Genomic DNA, 24,276 nt, shown 5'->3' with positions numbered 1-24,276 from the left:
TGTCGGGACCCTTACCTTTTACATCAAAGGTAGCAGAACTAACACTCCAGGCAGTGACTCGAGAAGAGCCCATGCCCCAGCTAGGGAGACAGATCCCACATCTTTACTACTCCCAGGTAGGGAGGATTTGTGGGAGGATTTGCAGCTACGTTCTCGGTAAGGCGAAGCTGAAGCCAGACTGTGCAATCACCTTGTTTAGTGAACGCCTTCCTAGGCTGTCAGACGCATTGATCCAAGCCGAATTTGACGCTAAGACACGTCTCGCAAGGTCTCTTAACTCCCTAGTGATGACAGAGACGGCAGCTCGGGAGTACGCTCAGGAGCTGCTGTTTAAGGTCATTGCGAAGTCGTTACTTTTAAGCATGCAATGTGACTTGTACGACTTTGCGATTGCTAGGAGAAATTGCAGGAAGCATGTTCTGTCTGAGGCTACGATCAGGCACGAACCCAACAAGCTTCTAGCTCCCTCAATCTGGGGTGCAGATCTCTTCCCAGCTTCAGCAGTAACCGAGGTTCAGAGCGAGGCATCACGTCTTAACCAAAGCAATCAGGTTGCGTTGGGGAATTCCCTTTCAAAAGGAAATCAGAGTCTTCTTCCTTCCAGGTTTTAGGGCCTTAGGAAGAGGCAAAGGAAGTTCCTACCTTTCCAAGTCCCGCAACAGCATCCTGTGCACAAGCTGTTCCAATTCAACAGGTATCCCAGCCTTCGACTTCTAAGGCTCAGCCTCAGCAACAGCATCAATTTGTCTTCCTTTCGCCGCCGTCTAACCAACAGGCCTCCTCACAGTATTCAGTGTCGCCCGCTTTTAACTTTTAACCCGGTCTATGAGAGTCGGGCATTTCACCCCTTTACCAGAGTTGCTAGGGTGGCAGGGCTAGAGGATCCTTTCGCCAGCGCGGAGGGGCCAGAGCCCAAGGGCGAACTAGAAGTGCAAGGTCAGGCAGAGTATCCCGGCCTTCATCATCTCAATGAAGTTTCTCAGGTAGGAGGCAGGCTGTACCTCTTTCGTCATCGTTGGGGGTTCAGCAGTTGGGCAAAAAGCATAGTATCCAGAGGCCTTAGGCTGGAGTTGGATCAAAGGTCCTCCTCCACCCATCCACCTTCTATCAGGAACCCAACGCAGAATGATGGATTACTCCAGGACCTTCTCCAGAAGGGAGCAATCTCCAGGACGAAGAACTTGAAATTTCAGGGTCGTCTATTCAGCGTCCCAAAGAAAGGGACGACAAAAAGAAGGGTGATCTTAGACTTGTCCCGTCTAAAACTTGTACAGTCGTTGCGACAAGTTCAAGATGCTGACCATCTCTCAGGTGCGGACCTTACTTCCCCGTGGGGCCGTCACCACCTCTATAGATCTTACAGACGCCTACTATCATGTCCCGATAGCTCGCACTTCCGACCATCCTCGGCTTCAAACTAGGGAAAGAAGCCTACTCCTTCAAAGTAATGCCCTTCGGGCTAAATATTAGCACCAAGGGTTTTCACGAAACTGGCGGAGGCAGTGGTGCAGGAGCTAAGATCCCAGGGTATATTGGTGGTGGCGTACCTAGACGATTGGCTAATCTGGGAGATGGACAAAGACAAATGTATGAAAGCCACGGACAAGGTCATGTCTTTCCTGGAATATTTAGGGTTCAAGATCAACAGGACCAAGTCCCGGTTGACTCCGGAGTCCAAGTTCCAGTGGCTAGGGATTCATTGGGACTTGGATTCTCACACTCTTTCCATTCCAGCAGGAAAGAGAAAGGAGATTGCCAAGGCAACAAGACAATTCTTAAAGTGCAAAGTGACTTCGAGAAGGAATCAGGAGAGGATCCTAGGCTCGCTCCAGTTTGCCTCAGTCACGGACGTTCTGTTGAAAGCCAAGCTCAAGGACATCAATCGAGTTTGGCGTTCGAAGGCAAATGCCAAGTGTCGGGACAAGTTCGCCCGGATACCTCTGATTCTCAGAAAACGCCTGCGCCCATGGACAAAGGCCGCCAACCTAGCCAAGGAGTTACCGTTGCAGTTTCCTCCCCGTCCCTAGTGGTGCATACGGACGCATCGCTGACAGGTTGGGGAGGTTATTCACAGCACGAGAAGGTTCAGGGAACTTGGTCACCTCACTTCCAAACACTTCACATCAACATTCTGGAAGCTATGGCAGTGTTTATGACTTTAAAAAAGCTCCGTCCTCCAAAGAAGACTCATATCAGGTTGGTCCTCGACAGTGCAGTAGTAGTACACTGTATAAACAGAGGTGGTTCAAAGTCAAGTCATGTGAACCACGTGATGGTAGCAAATCTTTTTCTCTAGCAGCCAAGAACACCTGGCATCTGTCGGCTACTCACCTGGCAGGAGTCCACAATGTAGTGGCAGACGCCCTGTCTCGGTCGGTCCCTCTGGAATCAGAATGGTCACTGGACCAAGAATCCTTCGAGAGGGTTTGCCAAAGAGTACCAGGTCTAGAAGTAGATCTGTTTGCCACAGAGGCAAACCACAAGCTGCCTTGTACGTAGCCCCCAATCTGGACCCTCTGGCATACGCTACGGACGCCCTGAGCATAGATTGGAACCAGTGGACGAAGATCTATTTATTCCCTCCAGTGAACCTTCTCCTGAAGGTGCTGCACAAGTTGAGATCCTTCGAAGGTCAGGTGGCTCTCATAGCCCCTCACTGGCCCAAGAGCAACTGGTTTCCCCTTCTCCTGGAACTAGGTCTTCGCCCTCACCCTCTCCCGGACTTGAGACTATCGCAACAAGTTCAAACGAGGACTGTGTTCGATTCCTCAGGTCTTCACAAAACCCTAACTTTATGGATTTCATGAAGTTTGCAGGTAAGAGAGTAGGCGACATTGATCCACAGAACATGTTGTTCTTGGAGTCAGACAAGAGAGAGTCTACGCTTCGCCAGTATGACTCAGCAGTTAAGAAATTGTCTTCGTTCCTCAGAGAAATCAAATATCAAAGTAACGACATTGAAACGTGGCCATAACCTGCCTTTTTCAGGTCTTTGTTTGAACAAGGCTTGGCAGCTGCAACAATAACAACCACTAAGTCAGCTCTGAAAAAGATTTTTCTTCTCGGGTTTGGTTATCAATCTAACCGAGTCTTATTTCACCTCTATTCCAAGGGCATGTGCACGTCTACGGCCCGTTCACAGACCGTCGTCAGTGTCATGGTTTCTTAATGATGTTCTTAGGTTAGCCTCGGAAACAGACAACTTCAAATGTGATTACCCAAACCATTTGCGTAAAACTCTGTTCTTATTGAGTCTGCTTCAGGTGCTAGAATATCAGAGCTGTCATCTTTATCTAGAGATGAAGCGCATATTGATTTCCTTTCCTTTCGGGGACGTGTTGCTTTCGCCAAATAAGCAATTTCTAGCTAAGAATGAAGACCCCTTGATGAGGTGGTCTCCATGGAAGTTTGTCCTGCTTCCGCAGGATCCATCGTTATGTCCTGTTAAAACTCTTAAGGACTATTTATCTAGGACGTCTACCTATTCCGAAGGCCCCCTTTTCATTAGAAAAAGGATGGTGGTACACTCTCTCTAAAAGGCATTAGGCAGCAGGTTTTATATTTTATCAAGAAAGCCAGCCCAGGGTCATTCCCAAGGTGCATGACATTCGGGCAATAGCAACTTCTGTTAACTTCTTCAAATATATGGACTTTGATGATCTGAAGATATACTGGTTGGAAGTCACCCTTGGTTTCAAAAAAGCACTACCTTAAGTCTTTAGAGGATCTTAAATATCATGCAATAGCTGCAGGAAGGCCAGTGTCTCCTACTGGCTACATCATTATAAGTAAACCGTCCTTGTGTCATATGAATCTTTTCAATTATGCCAGCCTCATTAACATTTTACCTACCTCAGCAAATGCCTTAGCTATTAGAATAAGTGTATAATCGTGTATAGTTTTACGTACATACAAATTATCTGTAATTATTTATTATGTATGTGACTTGTTGCAAATGTTGCCACATGTTTTGGCTATATAGTATATTTTGTAAATAAATTGTATTTTTTCCAATTCTAAACTATTTTATTATTTCCTTTGATTTCATTAATATGATTTTTCCTTTCAGGATAGTATAGCTTGGTGTTTCTCTGGTACAATTTCACGGAGCGACACGGCTGAGCCCAGAAAAGGGATTTTGACGTAGGAAAAATCTATTTCTGGGCGAGGAAGCCGTGTCGCCCAGTGAAATCCCCCCCTTTTTTCCTTTTTTTCCCCCGCCCCCCTTGCTGTGCGCCAAGCTTCTTTGCTATCGATAAGTATGACGCCGCAGTCCCCTTCAACAGGGTAGCTGGGTGTGACCTATAGGTCGGCTCCCCGTTTTCAGGGTCTTTTGATGAGGAAAAGGCTAATTGGAGGGGTTGCTGTGGTAGTGTTTAACACTCGCCCCAGTTCTATACCGACACCTTTTATTTAGGTGAGCGAGTCAGAGACTTCTGACATGTCCAATTTAGCAGTTCTCTGGTATCATAGCAATATTTTACTAGAAATAGTGCTAAAGAGGACACATTTCACTGGGCGACATGGCTTCCTCGCCCAGAAATAGATTTTTCCTACGTCAAAATCCCTTTTTTGCTCATTACTTGTGCATATTTTTCTAATCAAACACATTTTTCATGCCATAAAAGGCAAATCATCCTCTAATAATTTTTAACTTAGCAATTTTGAAAAACAAATATTTTGTGCTTTTCTGGCCCAGAATTTTATTTTCCTCGAGTGCTGATGTACATGCGCACTCTATCACTCGCTGGCAACACTTCCCATTTCTTAACTGCAGCCAATCTTCAAGCTTGAAGTTCCAAAGGAACAAACAAAAACTACTAATAGCTTCTACATTTGTTAGTTCCCAAGCTGACAACTGTGTCAACCATTTATCCATAACCCTCTTTACAATACAGCAGAATAGATTACTAAAGAATTTAGGACAAAGCCAAGCTCTGGGACCTATCAGGCTATTCAGCACTGAAATGGAAACTGACTGTAAAAAGGTTTATAAGGCATAACAGGAGGAATAACCCGCAGTTGCACTATGAATTAATTGTTAGGAAAGGGTGTCAAGTAAGATGGAAGGAGGAGAATATGAATGGAGGTACAATAAGAGGAATGAAAGGGGTTGCATCTGGGGCCAAAGAATGCTGCAAAAAACCTTAAGTGATGCCTTCAGTGCACTGCATGAGTTGCACTGATGGCACTAACCCCCTACAAGGCATAACGTTCTTTAGGGCTACACAAGATTTATAGTATTAGAACTACATTCTAATATATAGGAAAGTACTAAAGCCATAAACCGATTAAAAGCAAAATTCACACCAAATTTAATTCTCATACCTCTAACATGATTAAATCTGCAAACCAAAATGGTCCCCAATTCCCTGGAGATATTGGAAGTGTTGCCTTTAAGTTCTAAATGCCACAAGTTCATTAGTGCTTTCCATTCCAATTATGCTAAAAAGGCATATGTATATTTGAAATTGCATGGACACCTCACATAAACATGGAGAAGCTGCTTCATCGCAAAGGGGAGAATATAACTGCAGGGGAGTACTGCTGTATGTTTTCATGCACCCAAACCTAAAATCCATCCTTGCGTTGGGAATCATAATTCCACAGAATCTAGGTCCAACATAGTTTGCAAGGCTGAATTCAGAAGAGGAAGGACAGTTTTTTAACATGGACTACATTACACACTGGAAGACACCCTTCTGATTGGGACTCTCTCCAGAGCAAGGGGATTCATGGAGAATCAGCATGGCTCTTATAAGAAATTTGTTAATCTTTACTTGTACAAAATGTGAAATTTGTTAAATTTCCATTCCCGATTATTTTTTATTAACCTCTGGAATTACTCTCCCATATATTAGAATGTAGTTCTACTGTAAATCTTTTGTAGCCCTGAAGAAGGCCATGGGTTAGCATCTAACTTGTTGGCCTTATAATCAATATAGCACTTTTAAGAAAAAATCACAAAAACATTTCATCATGCTTCATCTGATCTTGAGAGAAAATATTTCACAAGTTAATCAGTTCACTTTACCTAAATACAAATGGCTTTTTTACTTTGCCAGTACCAAAAAGCTAATAACATAGAGTTCAAAAGAATACAAATGTTTAATAAAAAAAAAAAAAAAAAAAAAAAAAAAGACTAAACCCAGAAATAAGACCACAATTCTAACTCCCGCCTGACTCCCCCAAGTAAAACCAGCAAATAAAATCAATGTCGTTTTGCAATTAGGCTTATGCAAGGATACATTTTACAAAACATACCAAAAGTCAAAATGGCCAATTTTGAATATAATCTGCAATTTTTGTAGCTACACAAACCCTTTCTTTTACATGGATGTAGTGAAAGCTAAACTGGTTGCTGAAACGTGGAAACATGTTTTCAGATTCGGTGGTGTCTGTTACAGGATTGTGGATAACCAAACCCTGCACTTCTGCATATTCTCAGTTTTCCTTCAACAACAGGGCATCTGAGGGGTGGTTAGAGGTGGGATCATGACAAAACAATGAGACTTTCATCTAGCAAAATGCAAAATCTTAAAAATTTGCTATTTGTTTACACAAGGATACAAACACTCACTTTGATAAGGAAACTTACTCCTTAAGCAAGACGCATCATCTTAAGAATGTGACTGGTGTTGATCTTCCACATGCAAATGTCATCCTTACAGTCACAGAAGTGAGCATGGGATGTAGGAGTTCAGAACTTCCATGAGGATGTTCCTGTTGTCCATCCACCACAAGAGGTACTCCTTCACTTCCATTCTAAGGAACACAGGATGTCAGCAGTACAATAGTGCACAACCAGTACTGCTTCAGACACCACTGATGCAAATGTACCGTATATTTCGGCGTATAAGTCGACCCTTTAGCCCCAAAAAATCATGCCAAAATTAGGGGGTCGACTTATCTAACAGTAACAAAAAGTGAATCTTTATTATTTTAGCATATGGTACAGGAATCCAGGCTTTACAGTTGGCTAATAAGAATGACAGCCTTGTTGAGGTAACTATGTATGTAAATACCAGTATTAAAAACATTTCACACTGTAATACGACAATAATAATACATTAGAACATCTATTACCTTAAATAAAATGAAAAAATCAAAGTAACTTGAAGAAACCCCAATCGCACAGCAAGTGTAAACATTGCGTAGCCATTTATAGTACAGTAATTGAGAAGGATGCGTTCACTCTGAGAGTTTTGTATTTACCGGGGTATTGTTAAAAAACATTTATGGTATGAAATCTTTAGTTATCACTTTAAATTTTAAAAAATGTATTTAATAGTAAATACGTATTTAAAATCCTTCAAAAATTACTTGAGTCATCGTCACTTGAGTTAAACAATTCACCAAACAAATTATCATTCACGGTTTCATCTAAGGATCCCAGTTTGAATCTGGTAAATCAACTGCAGGTTCGTTTTCCCTCAAATGGGCCTGTTTATGCCATAGAAGAACCAATGGTCAAGGAATATTCCAACATAATAATAAAATACCGGCACATCGTTTTAACAACCCAATCAAAACATTAACTTGAGTGGCAGTTTGTACATAGGCTGTTATGCAGCGTTAGTTAGCGCTTTGTTTGTTTACATTACACTCGAGTAACGTATCTTTCGTTTCGTCATTTCTAATCATATTTGTCGGTACTCATCTTTTATATATTACACAGATTTGTTAGTATACCGAGTATATTACCTGTATTTCTTATGGTAAGTAGAGCAACATATGTACCATAATAACATTCAGGTTATTTTATATGATACGTTTTACCCTGCTGCTTATTTTGAGCGTACGGTTGGCCTCACATTTTATAGGTCGATGTGATGGTAATTGCTTCATAGCAAAGAAAGATAAAGGAAAGGAGAACGCATTTTCGAGAAGTTCGGCAGCAAGGAGGTTTTCGCGCCACTGTTGGAGGCGCCTATGTTCGTGGTTGTTCCAGAATCGTCGGGCATGTTGTGGAGCGCAAAAACACGCCAATGTTACGTGAGAAACGCCGCGATTTTCTGATGCAATACCTCGTCTAGATTCATCTAAGAAGTTCTAGAAATCCCTAGAGTCAGTGACGTTCGCCATAGACTCCGCCCCCAGAGTGCCGTATAAATACGACGAACGAACTTTGGAGAGCAGTGGTCGTAGAAGGAAGAGATTGTAAAAGAGAGAGATCACCAGGTAGTAAGAGCCACCGATCAGATTATCAGTGAGAGATCAGCAGCATTGATCGTCAGAGAGAAACTAGAGACGAAGGAACCGACGAAGCATCAATCAAGAAGAAAAGTTGTTCGAGAGTTGGTTGAATATTGGTCTAGTCGTCTTCAGGTGTGGTCTACCGTGTTATCTTGACGTCGAGCAGACTTCAGAGAAGAAAGGGTCCTGTTACAGGTGTAGGGGAATTCCTGCCTTACAAGAAGATTAGTTTCTGCAATTCGGAGTTAAGAGGACGTCCTCAATCGCCGATCTACATTTATGAAGCCAGCGCGCCGAATTGCCAAATTGACTTGCAAGTATTTTAATTGACTCACTGTTCCCCCAGTTCATGCAGTGTAAGATTCTGTCTTTTTATGTAAATAGGAGATACCATTCTGCATTTACCTTTGTTAGTAAGCTTGTAAATAAACCTTTGTTGTGTTAGTGTTTCTTTCTATATTCATATCCCCAGTTTCAACTGTTTGTGTTGATACATTTTTTTTTAAATTCATATCGAACCTGAAGCGGACCTCCCTCAGAGGCCGTAACATTGTCTCTGAGATCCCAGATCCGTAACATTTGTGTCGACCCTTTCCAGGATATTTCGACACCGTAACATTGTCTCTGAGATATCTCAGGGTCCGTAAAATTTTGTGGCGACCTTGCCTAGGCTATCAACACTTTAACAGTTTGAAACAGGGAGAATATAGAAAGAATCAGAATGAGTGAGATGGTGAAAGAGTTTATTGAGTCAGGTAAGCTCCTAGGTCTAGAGGGGAATGATCTCCGTGAGTATGTTGAGAAGAAAGAAAGAGAAAAGTATGAGAGAGATGAGAGAGCGGCTGAGAGAGAGGAAAGAGCGGCTGAGAGAGAGGAAAGAGCAGCTGAGAGGGAAATGCAGCAAGAGAAAGTGAGAGAAGCGATGAAAATGCAGCAAGAGAGAGAAATAATGAAAATGCAGCAGGAAGAGAGAGAGAAAGAACGTATGCATGAGTTGGAAATTGCTCGGTTAAGGGAAAGTACTCGTAACAGTTGGTCAGGCGAGAACGAAAACGAAGCTGAAACGTTAGGTATGAGTGCAGTGCTAAAATTAGTAACGAAGTTTGATGAGGAAGATGTTACGACATATTTCACGTGTTTTGAGAAGTTAATGGAACGAGTAGGTTCTCCTAAAGAAACGTGGACTTTATATTTGCAGTCAGTTTTGAGTGGTAGGGCACTTACTGTGTATAGTTGCATGTCTAAGGAGGAATGTGATAATTACGATATCGTGAAAGAAACTGTTCTTATCGCGTATAGGTTAGTACTGGAGGCGTACCGTAAGAAAATTAGAAATTTGAAAAAGGATGAAAATATTACGTATGTAGAATAGGGTAAGAAGTTAGATAGGCTGTTTTTTGATTGGTTAACTTCTGCTAAGGTTGAGGATTTTGACGGTTTGAAGAACTTAGTGTTGTTAGAAAACTTCAAAGATAACGTATCCCCTGAAATTAAACTTTATATAGAGGATAGGCGAGAAGTATCTTTTGCAGGAGCAACTAGGCTAGCTGACGAATATAGTCTAACTCATAATTTGAGTGTTAGTAAGAAACGAAATGATCCTTCGTCTGGTAGAGTACAAAGCAGTAAAGTTTCAGTCCTAGTAATAGCAATGCGAGTAAAAGTGACTATTCCTGTTATACATGCGGAAAACCTGGTCATACGTCTAAGGTTTGTAAGAGTAGAATGGCATATAGTGGCTCAGAATTAACTTGTTTCCGATGTAATGGGAAAGGGCATTTAGCGAGAAATTGTGCAGCAGAAAGGAAGGACAGTAAGAAACCAGTATCGCTAGTTAACCTTTCGTCAAGTAGGGATGATGTGATGAGAGAAACTAGGAAAGTTTTTGGCGAATTTCTGTCGGAAGGCGTAGTTTCCTCTCTTGGAGGAGTAGATTCGAGAGAAGTAGTCTTGCTTCGAGACACAGGGGCTGCTATCTCACTGATTAAGGAAGAGTGTGTGCTGAACAGGGCAGAAATCAGTATGGAAGAGAAAGTCATGTTAGGTGGATTTCCTAACACTTGTGTTCTTTGTACTTTGTTGAAGTTGAATTTAGAAAGTCAGGTAGTGTCAGGAGAAGTAAAACTTGTAGTTGTGGACAGTTTGCCCGTTGAAGGCGTTGACATTATTGTCGGTAATGACTTAGCTTTATCCAAGAATGTGAATCCTGTTGTGAGGAATATTCCAGTGCCTGAAATGGTAGTAACTAGGTCGGGTTTAGATACAGACGTAGACTACGGTGATAATAAGTTCGTGGATTCGAACGAGTGTAAGTTCGTGGATTCGAAAGAGTGTGAGTTTGTGGATTCGAACGTGAGAGAGTTCGTGGATTCGAACGAGTGTGATAGAGGTAGCGAGGTTGATGTTGGCATGAATGGGGCTGAGAGACCTAACTCTATCGTAGACAGTAATAGCCGAACGGAAGGCGTAGCTGTCGAGAGTAACGTAGTAAATGTGCCAGTATCTAGTACTAGTTACGGTGATGAATTAGGCTCTAACATTTTGGATAAGGATGAGCTAGTCAAGTTGCAGAAAGAGGATGAGACACTAACCCGAATTTTTTAATATGAGCTGGATGGTGATCTCGATGATGTGTGTAAGGAAACTTTTTGTTTAAAGGACGAAGTTTTGTGTCTTTATGTTCGTCCTGAGTCAGGTAGTGAAGGGGGAATCCCTGGAAAATTAGTAGTTCCTAGAAAGCTTCGTGAACTAGTTTTGAAGTTAGCACATGATGAGCAAGGACATTTAGGAGTAAATGAAACTTTCAGGTCTATTAGTAGGACATACTTTTGGCCTAAGATGAAAAATGATGTATGTTTTAAGAGATATGTTTTAAGCTGTCTTGAATATCAAATTGCAGGGAAACCGATTCAAGTAATTCCCAGAGTTCAGTTGTGTAATATTCCTTCAGTAGGCTTATCTTTTCATGATGTAATTATAAATATGTTTGGAACTTTGCCTAGAAGTAAGGGTACAGATGATTGCATAACTAATCTTGATTATTATAAAAACAATTTAAGAGATGTTTGGCATCTAGTGGAGGAGAACGGAAGCGCTTGGCAATTAGCAAAAGAAAACCCGAACGGAAGTAAAGGGGAAACTGAAAGAAACTCTCATCTTCGAGCAAAAGAGAGAAGTTTGTGTGTAAGAGATAAAGCTTTAATACTAGTCTCGAGAGAAAGTCCTTTATTACCTTATAAGTTCGAAGGTCCTTTTTCAGTGTTAGAGGAGAGGGGAAGTATACATTATAGAATTAATGTGGGTAAGAGTAGAGCAAAGGCAATGAATGTAAATTTGCTTCAGAATTATAAAGAACGCCCCGTGCCTTGGCCTCCGCCCGTGTAACAGTGTTACTGAGTTAGATTAGTTTTGAGAAAAACACAATAGGTGTTTTAGTATTTATAAGTTTTAATCAGAGTCCAGAAAACGGAAAAAGTAAGAGAGAAGGATAATGTATTAGCTGATAGCCTCTTTAGAGATTTCTCAGAATGAGTAGCCTAATAGCCGTTTTCTGTTATCGCACGAGTGAGTGTGAGTGGGGAAGTGTGCGTGTTTGACTGGATTAAAGCTTTATGCAGAATTGTTTCCCTGTTGTTTAATTTTTGCTTCTCTTTAGAAAAAAATAAAATCAATTGATTTCATTTTTTTTCTCTTTTGGGGGGGTGCGTCTGATGGTAATTGCTTCATAGCAAAGAAAGATAAAGGAAAGGAGAACGCATTTTCGAGAAGTTCGGCAGCAAGGAGGTTTTCGCGCCACTGTTGGAGGCGCCTATGTTCGTGGTTGTTCCAGAATCGTCGGGCGTGTTGTGGAGCGCAAAAACGCGCCAATGTTACGTGAGAAACGCCACGATTTTCTGATGCAATACCTGGTCTAGATTCATCTAAGAAGTTCTAGAAATCCCTGGAGTCGGTGACGTTCGCCGTAGGCTCCGCCCCCAGAGTGCCGTATAAATACGACGAACGAACTTTGGAGAGCAGTGGTCGTAGAAGGAAGAGATTGTAAAAGAGAGAGAGATCACCAGGTAGTAAGAGCCACCGATCAGATTATCAGTGAGAGATCAGCAGCATTGATCGTCAGAGAGAAACTAGAGACGAAGGAACCGACGAAGCATCAATCAAGAAGAAAAGTTGTTCGAGAGTTGGTTGGATGTTGGTCTAGTCGTCTTCCGGTGTGGTCTACCGTGTTATCTTGACGTCGAGCAGACTTCAGAGAAGAAAAGGTCCTGTTACAGGTGTAGGGGAATTCCTGCCTTACAAGAAGATTAGTTTCTGCAATTCGGAGTCAAGAGGACGTCCTCAATCGCCGATCTACATTTATGAAGCCAGCGCGCCGAATTGCCAAATTGACTTGCAAGTATTTTAATTGACTCACTGTTCCCCCAGTTCATGCAGTGTAAGATTCTGTCTTTTTATGTAAATAGGACATACCATTCTGCATTTACCTTTGTTAGTAAGCTTGTAAATAAACCTTTGTTGTGTTAGTGTTTCGTTCTATATTCATATCCCCAGTTTCAACTGTTTGTGTTGATATATTTTTTTTTTAATTCATATCGAACCTGAAGCGGACCTCCCTCAGAGGCCGTAACATTGTCTCTGAGATCCCAAATCCGTAACAGTCGACTAATATACCCAATATTAGTTAAAATCATAAAAATTTACTCAGAATTGGGGGGTCGACTTATCTTCTGGTCGACTTATACGCCGAAATATACGGTATATGGAGTTGTCCCCAGCAGTAAAAGTTCCCCAGTGATCACAATTAACTGAGGAGGGCTTGCCAAAACTGAGCAAGATATTCCTTTTGGGTTAAGAATCATGCCGAGATCTTTCTGACTACTGAGGTGTGTCCAAAAGACAGTCCTTCCCAATTACTTTGTTGATCAACATACCCATGTGCTTTGTTTTTGCTTGTTGATTGGGGATGAGTTAAGACATCTGAGTTTTTCACAATCCTCAGACTTACAAACTGAGAGAACTTTACCTGAATCCTGTAGCAACTGCACTTCTAAGGATGCCAGGATCAGCATATCATCAAGGTACCATAACAGGTGGATCCCTAATACGTGGGGCCCAAACCAGCACCAGCACTAACACTCATAGTTACCTGTGAGGTGGTCGCTAGTTCAAAGCAAATCAATTTAGACCGGTAGAATTTTCCACTACAGATGGATGTTATTCTTTCAGATCCAACAAAAGAATGAATTTGCCATCTCTGAAAAAAGCCAACATGGATTGTGTGAGGTTCCCATCTTGAATAGAGTCTGACATATGAACTTGTTCAGTGGAGCATGATCAGTAACTGGCATCCAGCCTCGTGTTGTCTTTTTATACAAAAATGCAACTCTAAAAGCCTGGAGAAAAACCATCAATAACTTCCATCTTGTCCTTCTTTTTTGCCTATTAACAGGGTAGAAAATATTTCAATATGCCTGAAAAGTAAGCAGGATACAGGCTTAGCCTGTAAGAAAGGGAAGATCAATCCTCAGCCAAAAAGGTGCAAACAACCTATGGTTTAACCCTGTCACTGCCATGTTCTCCAAAGGCGTGACAGCCATCCCCTAATTTGCAACAGTGGGATAGGAGGGATGACAATCTCAGCTACCTCCTTACCTCTTCTTCCTTTTCCTTCCCTTCCTGGCCAAGACAAGGGGGGTGAAAGAGCTTGGAAGATTCTCGACCCCTGCCTAAGGAAGTACACTACTGAGAAACTGATTTGGCTTTGACAAAGGACTGGCCTCTCCCAAAATTCCAGGATACATGGGTGGTCAGAGGAGTGACTAGTCAAATACCTGTGAAAGTGCATGGAAAAATCCATTTAAAAGATGGTAGACATGAAGAAACTCAATGAAACACCTGTTTCATCCATGATCACCTGCCCCATTGAATGGTTAATAGTATTTCTTTCTCTATAATCTGAAGAGGAAAAAAATATGGAAGGTAAGGAGGATGATGAAGATGCATGGGTGCACTTCCTCTGCCTTCCCTAAACACAGGTCACCTCAACCTAGACTCCTCCAACCCTTTAGGATGAGGCACACATCACTAAATACACATCCATGGGAGTTGGTGAAGCAGCTACAGTAGAAGCATCATGTACATCAGTATATTCACAAGCTGAATTTTGTGGGAATGCCAAAGCAGCAACTGGATCCTGATACCCCACCCCAAGTGAAGAGACTCTGGCCATCATCAAATGTTCCTGGAAGAAAAAATAAGGCTGGTCTGGAATACCAAGGTTAGGGCACATTAAATTTCTACAACTCCTTTGTCTCCTGAGAATGTCTTGGTGACACACTAGCTGACTCTGGTTAGGCATGTACCGAAGTGGCCAGTGAGCGCACATTCTCCCACCTCAGTAATATGTATAGTCAACCAGGTTGTGTATACCCTCCACAGTGAAGGGAGAACTGGTTGGTGCCAAACCAGGAGGAGGTGCAGGGGATGAATATGCATAGAATGGAGAGGAAGAGATACCAATGATTTATTTCCTTAAGAAGTCATTGACAGAACTCTCTTCATCATTAAATTATATCTCTCCTGCTGGGAAGGAGACCAAGACAAACTCAGCACAACTCAAAGTTGAAAACACTCCTAGCATCTGCAAGACAAAAACAAAGAATGAAGGTCAATGGCAAACAGACACAAGTCACACACACACACACAAACAAGACAAATACACTGGTCATTCTTATGCACAGAACCATCTGGAACCATCACTCCAAATATTGAGAGAAGCACTACTGACAAACAAGCCCCAATCATGAACAAATGAAAGAAATTGGGGAAAAAGCTTCAACAACAACCAATTTGGAGTGCATGAGTAGATACACAATACTCCAGTTCAAAGAAAATTGAAGCTGCATACAAGTGTGAGTGGGTTGATTCCCATAACCCCACATAAGATTCCACCAAATCTGAAAACCTTGTTTTCAAGCTTCAGTGGCAGGATATCCACAAAACATACAAGGGCCTGCACCTCTGTGGGGAAGAAATAATTATGTGGCACATACGTAATTTTGTCTAACTTATCTCCAGTACGTATATGTATATTATGTATCGGTAAAGCAATGGGCCCAGAATGAAAATGACAGTTGATGTAAATGCTACTAATAACTTTAATAAGCCATTAGCTATAGTTTAAATGTGATGATTGAGAGAAGAAATACACACTTCAAAGAGGTACAGTGAGGAGAAAGGTGAAAGGTGGGCTACTGAGTTACATACTTCAGGTAGACTGTCACGAGAGTTTAGAGATCATTATACTTTCATGGACTTTAGTTAATCAAGAAGTTGGTGCTTTTATTAAAATGCTGCACAAATCAGTAAGTAGTTCGGGAAGTTTTCACCAAGTTCAGTAAATAAAAACAGTATGGGAAACATTCCTTCATTTGCTCGGAGCAAGGACTGTCATAAAGGTTTGGCTAAACCAAAATGTTTCAAACAGAAAAGATAAGCGAGGGCTGAGAAGAGATGGGAAAAGAACAGGTTCTTTACTCATTCTTACAAATATGAAAATTCAAGTGACAATTACTTCAATGGATCACTTTGTGTTCTTGCAAGGAACTTGAGGCTCTGGGGAAACCAAGGGTTCCTTCAGCTTCATTATACCACTGGAGGTATCAGTTCTAATTTTTTTTTTTTTATTTAGGTCATGGTAAAATACTTCATCTTTGCAAATATCTTGAAAGATTGCAGTCAATTTCTGCTAAATTTTCTAGTTCTCTTGGTGAGGAGGAATCTATGCCTTCCAGTACCAGAGGATATAACATGAGAAATATTAAAGAAGTTGGACAACTAGGCATAAAGAAAACAAATGGGATGGATGAAATGTAAAATCTCAGCGGGGGACTAAGGGATGCAACACAACTAACGTACACATCACAACAGTGATTAATGAGGAATGCAATCATCAGAGACCAAAGCTTAATATTGAATACTGTATTACACAAAATAAAGCTTTAGAAGAATATGTCTTCACTGAGAAAGATCTCTATACCCTAAGAGAACATGTTTTTCTCACTGGTAAATTTAGAAAGTAATCATTACATATCAGAGTGATATGTTCTGCAACGGTGAAATTTGTTCTTCATATATACCCATCAGGATTTGTACTAGTGCAAGATTGCACACAATTAATGCACAGGTAAGAATGTAAAGGAAATACCCTGAATGACATAAAACATTGAAGAAGTCTCAGCACAGAGATTTAATGTAAAGTTTATATTGCATGCAAGCTATAATACTACAATACCCCAAAAAACTGAGGTGTCTGAGGGGCTCACCCCCCTACCCCCACACAAGAATCCCAAGAATGCTGCAGTTTTAAGCAATAGCAACAACTCACACTTGGACTGCTTATCTAAAGTTTGTACCTACATTTTAAGGATTGAGTCTAAAAAATGTATGAACTTGGAACACTTTTTCATTTGCCTTACCTGCATACTAAGCCAGGAAAATCCTGAGTAAGGGTCATTAGAAGAAATACAATGAACCACTCATCATCCAAGAAATCACCCACTACAGTTGAACCATAAATATGAGGGTCAAGTGTATCTGAAATAAAGGAAAAATTATATTATTTCCACACCAATTCTATACAAGATTATAATTTTATTGAGTGTCACTGACATTTGTCATTTCTAAATTATAACCATGCTCCAAGCACATTTGGAATACCTAATATTTTAAGAAATCTCAAGTCTCTTAATATACTTTTGTTTTTTATTTCAGTGCAAAATATTAACTTTTATTAGAGCAAATATTAACTTTTATTTAAAGTTCATGTTTTACATTAAAGGAAGGAGATTCCTCTAAACCACACTAGGTGGTGTAAGAGAAAGGCCAAACCCCCTCTTTACCATGATCAACAAATCTAAATCTCTCACTTCCTTCCATCAGTAGAAAGTTTTTGCTCAGGATGTCAACACCTGCTCATCTGCACCGATAATTCATCTTTAAATGAATGTGTGTGATGATATTAACCACCTTCGCACAAAAAATATTTAGGACAGATTAGCATGTTTGCCCTCCTTTCCAACTGAGTGTTAAACATTTTAAGTTTTAACAAAGATATGGCGAGATGAGACTGGTTAATATTTCCCCTGTTCCCAAATTTCTTTTAACTCTCTCAATAGGCTAAAAGTAGCTATGCATGTACACAGTATTGAGGAACTGTTTTCATTTGTCTCTTGATACAGTATGGTATACAAAAGCTATTGTAATACTTCAATGCATATGAGGCAAATATGCTCACTTTTTATTCAATCACAATACTCTACCAGTTAGAGTGAATTGGAATATAACAAAATATTTTTCTGGTGACATCATGAGAGCAACATCAACTGCATACAAATTTATTTCCTCTCCTCTTTTCCAACTCAGCATTAAAGAAAACTATCACAGTTCTTAAGGAAATAGTATCCGTGCTACAATTTTACACTTTGACAACTCACTAGACATTTAAATTGGGCTATTTGGGTCACATTATCACCGACAACCTAAAAGATACGGCAGACATAGAACAGAGGCATCGTAAACTATGTGCAACTGGCAACATGATTGCATGGAGGTTTGCCTTTTGTTACCATGACATGAAACTGATGCTCTTCCACTTGTACTGCTACAGTATGCATATATGGGCATTCCCTTTGGATGAACTATACCTGAGAGGCAATGAGACGTATCACTGTTATTCACAATGACATTCTGAGATGCCTCACAAACACTCCTCCCTACTACTCCATCACACAGATGTTCACAGAAAACCACTTGGATAATCTAAAAATCACTGTAAGACGAATAATGTCCAGTCCAATCACCTGACTGAGAAACAGCAACAATTCACTCATACAAAGCATCCTAAGCAGTGAAGCAAGAAGATCTAAATTGTGGGAAAGATGGGAAAATGGGGCATCTATTCCCTAAATGATTTAATCTCTATCTTTCCAAAGTGTCATCTACAAAATTTGTCATTATTATTATATTTCCATGATTATTGTTATTACCGGTATTTCCTGTTTTTATTATTATTACTGTGAATATTATCAGTATAGAGTTTTGCTACTTTCAATTTTTGCACTTAGCTTTCTGGACCTGACTACTGTAACCAACCAAGGTCCCTAGCTGGAATTTAATTATAATGCAATCTGTTCACTAATTGTTATGATTTCTAATATTTTTTTAACTACTATTCTTAATATTATTACAGTTATTACTATTACGTATTATGAATACTATCTTTTATACTTCTTCAGCAACTGTGTGGATATTGCTGATTTATCATTTTTATCTTGTTATCTCATGAATCTAGACTGTGTATGTTATTGTCTATACTTTGTATATTCCATGTATATAATAACAATATCTCGCAAAAGAGAGTTTTTCCCAAATAAAATTTATTATTATTATTATATTTTATCATTACTACAGTAGTTCTCATCAGTCACATTATGGGCCATCAGAGGTTGTAAATACCTGTAAACTGAACTCCTAATATAATATGTAAACTGATTTTAACATAGAATTCTGCAATTTAACATTCTACAATATTAAAAGCATATTATAGAATGTTAAATTGCAGAATTATATGTTAAAATCAGTGTACATATTATATTAGGAGTTCAATTCTGTGGCAAATTCTTACAAGTGAGGAATCTTTATAAAAATCCTTATAAACTTTATCTTAACTGTGCAAACACTTTTGAGAATATGACAAAGTTTCTGAGACAATTTGTATTTTTCATAGCTAAAACATGAGGTCTTAACAACAGGATAATTTTCTAGCACCTAGCTGGATCCGGTTAAAAATTGGAGATGAAAAAGCAAGGAATCTCTGAGATCTGGCAACACGTGCATAGATCGGGTGAAAACTGGTCAAAGACCGTGCACCCACGCTATTGCATTTAGTCTTTCCCAACCCAGGATGTCATAAGAGGGGCGGCTAGAGGTGGGCAGTAAAACATTAAGACCTCAAGTTTGTAGCTATGAAAAATACAAATTGTCTTAGAAAATTTTTCATTTGTTCATACGCGAAAAAACCTTTGGTCTTAACAGTAGGATAGACTTTTACTTATTGGGAGGTACAGACATCCTAAACTCCAGTCCAACTCCAAAAGAAATATCGACAGGATAGGGACTGATGCCCGTGAGAAGCTAGATAAACTGATATCCAAAAACAATACAGTTTCTATTTACCAAATTTAACATTATTTTGAATATTGTACAATATTTAAAAAATTTATATGGGACCAACTAGGGTTGATGGCGTTCTTAAGGAAATATCAAAAGAAGGAGAGCAACGGTGAGTGACAGAAGAGCTCCTTTCCAAGAATAATTCTTATTTAGTCAACTGACTCCTAAACTGAAGTGGATAATGGTGCTGAAGAAGTTCAAGTAACAAAATGGTTTATACTTTGTATATACAAAATATTGTTCTGCTTAAAATTTTGTTTTCCTATCGGATATATCATAACACTAACCTGCAGGTTCACTTCCCGAAGAGCGCTGACCTACTCTTAAAATAAATGGCTGATTATTCCAAATATACTGATGAGTATACAGAGCAATGTGAGCTTGAAACTTAGAAATCAACTCCTCAAGCTTTTCCTCATCTACAACAGGAGTACCATTTTCAAGGTGGGGAAACAACCAATATCTTATAGTTTCTTCTTCCTCCATGACCCTTTTACTATTGAAGAGACTGCAAGCCATTTTGAATCTGAAAAGAAAAGTAAATTTCTCAAATCAACATTCCAATAACAGAAAGTACAATGAGGAAATTAAGAAAACTTTACATCTTCATAAAAACAAATCTACTGCTTATACAGACACTTGTCAAAAGACTGAGAGTTTATCTGCTGGACGTCAAATAGCAAAGCAGCATTATTAAAACCTTATTCATGGGAGCATCACTTATGCTCGTATCTACTAGAAACTGACACATTTAATTTGTCAGTGGGCAATTACAATTTCCAATCAGAATGCAAAAGAGGTGTGCAACAAATGTTCATGTAATGCAGTATACATACAGTACTATACTGCAGAAGTTTGTCTAATACACTATAAAACTTGAATGCTTACCCTCAAGGGAGAATGACACCAGTTAGTCAAAATGTACCAAGGTAAGAGTGATACTCAAATTCCTGATTTACTGAGGGGCAACAAATCAAAAAGGGAGAGAGAGAAAAAGTGGACCTTTCAGCTGGGGGAGGATCAGCCGACCCTATGCTGATGACCCTGTGATGATAACAACTGTACAGTCTTAATGATTGCCTATTAATGCCTGACCATATATGTGGCACTTAATTTTAGTATAAAAAACAGAAAACATATCAGGCTTCATTACCTCAAAGGTAGGTTTTTCTCCATTTGAGTCAAGGCAGGAAAAGTGAATGGTGAGAAATGGTCAATCATGAAACAAGCCATACCATTTTTGCTAAAACGTCAGTGTCCTTACAGACTTAATTTTCATCTCAACAATTAAAGCACACTGTTTTCAGTTGAACTGCTTCAGCATGAACTAAAACAAATTTCTTTATATTACTACTTAGAATTTCAGTGAGTCCTGGACTTACAATAATGGTTTCCATTGAACAGATCAAACATTTTTTGAGTAATGAAGAAACAAGAGAAAATATCTGAAAAAAAATTAACGTAAGTGTTGTTTCTAGGATCATATGAAACCATCATTCACATGGAACAAACCACATTAGCCAAACAGCATACTATTAGCATATCATCCAAAATTATATTAGACTTATCATGTTTGTTCGTGCCATTCTATTGATCAACATACGTATACGTATTTCTTCTGGCTTCTATAAATTCTCTCACTAAAGTTTCAACGGCTAAGGAGAAAAGGATGCTACCTTGCACGATCACACTATAGGCCTAACTTGCTTCTTATTACCTGAGAGTTCCTATTCTTAGTTTTAGTTTTATTATTACTACGTAGGATACTGTATTAAGATCATTATCATTTCAACTGTAACTATAAATTGCTCAGTCATTATCCGTTATTAAGTCTAAACTTCGTGTATTCGTTTCCCCAGAAATGTTATGTTACATCTCACTAAGCTTGTCTATAGACCTATGTTGGAGCAAGGTGACATAATCAGATTTTGGTCATTCATAATATGCATCTAATCACAGTAGCTAATTAGGGAAGTATACATATTCTCAGTGGTAGCTCTGGATATCTTGACTGCTTCACCTCTGTGACTTTTTACTCCTTCATAAAACCATGTACCCTTCATAAACTACATACCTTTCCTTTTCCCTCTGTCATTAGTCTTAACACAACCTTCCAAAGACGTGTGTTCTTTGTATTAATCAACAAACTTCCATGTTCTTTATCAATGATGCTAAAACCACTGAATACACAGGATGTGTGCACACTACACGAGTTGCTGCGCTACTTAAAATTTCCCTTCCCTTTTTATATAAAATAAAAAAGCAGCATCTTAAGAAGTGCACAACAAGGAATAGGTACTTTCTCCTAGCAGAACATGTGGGAGCAGCAAATGCACAAAGTCCTCATAAAAGTTGCTAGACAATAAGTCTAGCTTCCAAAAGATTAAATTCAAGGTACATTAAGGGCTGTGGAAAGGTTAGGTTAAGTAAGGATGTAGTCCTTTTAGGTATGTGACATGTGACATTTTTCCTTTTAGAAAGGTCAGGGAGATTCATGGGCTGATACCCAGGTCATTTAGGACACAGCAGCACATGCAAAGTTATGTAGAATGAGAGGATCCATGTGCAGCATATTCAGCCATTCAGACAGAACACTGAATCCTATGTGACGTAAGAGGTTAGGTTAGGGTAAGCTAGAATCTAATAATTTAAGTACTTTATGGCATCTTACCCTTTTGTCAGGATTAGTGAATTTCCTTTATTCTTGTAATACCAAGAAATTACACGATGTAATAGCCTAGGTAGTAACAGTGTAATGTCAAGAAATAAATGTTTAAAATGTTGCTTATACCAGGAAAATCTTCATCTTCTAACCCGAACAAGATTTTAAAATTTCATTTCCTACCTAGTAGTAATGAAGCCTACCTAGTACTAGGTAGGAGGTAGAAGAGAAGAGAAAGAAAAAAGGGGAGGATTTACCTAGGGTTGCTTTCAACCTACCAATTCTCTCAAATTCCGAGTGTTATGTAGCTAGCAAGCCTACCTAGGTATATTTCATAACTGTTCTTTGTTTCTTTCTAATTTATTTTTTCTCCCAAATTAGCTAAATGGCCTTTGCTCGTCAAGGTCCCATTAGGCTAAACTCATTGTTAGGGGAATGGGCTCTGATTGGCCTAGGGTAAAAAACCGCATGGTACAGGGGTGAACCATGTACGATCAATGTGTACAACCCCAAGAAAAGTACATTATAACGCGTCCTGACACCGGAGTAGAGGTCTTTAGCTCCGTTCTCACCAACAAGAAGTCGCGTCTGATGCCCATCTCCGATGTCAGGATGTGTTATAATGTACTTTTTTTTGGGTTGTACACATTGATCGTACATGGTCCACCCCTGTACCATGCGGTTTTTTACCCTAAAGCGGCCCACACACGCTCAAATTTTTGGTCAAATTTTTTTATGTCAAATTATTTGACGGTTTGACGTTCGCCCTACACGCTCAAACTTCTCATTAAATTTTCATTTTGCTCCCGAGTGTCATCATGGATGCATATACAGCGTTGGCTCTTGGCTTAGCGTTGAAGAGCACACACAAACGAAAGGGACGAAAGTGGGCCCAGCAATGGTATTTGTGTCGTGAACGATTTGGTCATGCTCCTTTATTAAATTATGATATAGGTATAACATATATGTATATTTATATATATATATAGATATATATATATATATATAGATATATATATATATATATATATATTATATAAATGCAGGGACTTCAGCACGAGGAAGTGAATCCAAGACATAAAAAGATATTGTCTTAAGCATCAAGATGGAATGAATATAAGATTTACAGAGAGAGAGAGAGAGAATTTCTGTAGAAGAGTCTCATATGCCATCTCTTTTTTATTTCTGTCACTATAACAGTCACTTTTAATGTTCCAAAGTTGTGGTAAACTTCTATAAACATCATTAAGCTCAAGAAGAAATTTCTTTTCATGTTTTGTTGGAGCCATGATGACGATGGGCCGCGCACGTCCTCTTCAGATTATGTCTAATCACTAACTAATTTGCGCAAATTATTGCTAGGTACCACACACGCACAAATTATTTGACGTTGGCTCAAAAAATATCTACTGAAATCAGATCAGTAAAAAATTTGACATCAAACCTTTTAGGCCATCAAATTACACCACACACGATCAAATTCATGTCAAATAATTTGACATCAAAATATTGGACCAAAAATTTGAGCGTGTGGGGGCCGCTTAATGCCATGGATAGTTAAGGGAACAAAAACAAAGTGGTCTAGCCTAGCCTACTCCAAGAATGAGATTACCAGAGCCAAAAAAAGGCCACAATTCCTGTTATTTGGTCATTAATTTGTACATAATTACCCTACTGACTATCAAAACGCTAAGCTACATTACGTCAACTACCTAGTAGGTATAGGAACTACGTTAACTGGGAACCTTATCCTAGACATCCTCCTAGCTACCTAATTTTAGCCATTAGGTAGGTCTAGGTCTAGGTCTCGGTCTATGATTAGGATCTCTAAGTCATCGGCCTACCTCACCGTCACATCATATTTAAGTAGAATTAATATTTCCCAAGTAAAATTACGTTTCACATGCACAAAAATCGACAATCATTCCTGGGAACCTACTTTCCTTTCACCTAAAATTGCGCTGCAGAAAGACACTGATCTTTGTCTGGGCTTACAAAGCTCTGCTTTGGCTTGTTCACGCTAAATTCTAAAGAACACCAACCTATTGTAAAACAGGAAAAATAATATTTCAAAGTAGAGAAACATCTTACCAGATAAGAAAAGGCGGACTGTGCACCACTACCTAGTAATAAGAATTGAGAACCGTATCACTGGCGGGCTAACTAAAGACACCACTTTCCAACCAAAA

General features: G+C 39.5%; 1 protein-coding gene across 1 annotated transcript in view; it reads right to left on the bottom strand.

The window, feature by feature from the left end:
• The window catches only part of LOC135197511 (protein ecdysoneless homolog), a 78,667-nt gene extending 54,664 nt beyond the window's left edge, over window positions 1–24,003 (bottom strand). Inside the window, exons 1-3 of the mRNA XM_064224573.1 lie at window positions 23,932–24,003; window positions 19,713–19,951; window positions 16,671–16,788 (exon numbers count right to left, since the gene is read on the bottom strand). Of these exons, the coding sequence (XP_064080643.1) occupies window positions 16,671–16,788; window positions 19,713–19,944 (350 nt within the window). The 5' untranslated portion in view covers window positions 19,945–19,951; window positions 23,932–24,003. The remainder of the gene's footprint in view (window positions 1–16,670; window positions 16,789–19,712; window positions 19,952–23,931) is intronic.
• Window positions 24,004–24,276: the final 273 nt, after the last annotated feature.

The sequence above is a fragment of the Macrobrachium nipponense genome, chromosome 21 (assembly GCF_015104395.2).
Source record: "Macrobrachium nipponense isolate FS-2020 chromosome 21, ASM1510439v2, whole genome shotgun sequence".
Classification (NCBI taxonomy): Eukaryota; Metazoa; Arthropoda; class Malacostraca; order Decapoda; family Palaemonidae; genus Macrobrachium; species Macrobrachium nipponense.
Note: the sequence above shows the minus strand (reverse complement) of the source record. Positions and strands in the feature narration are given on the sequence as shown.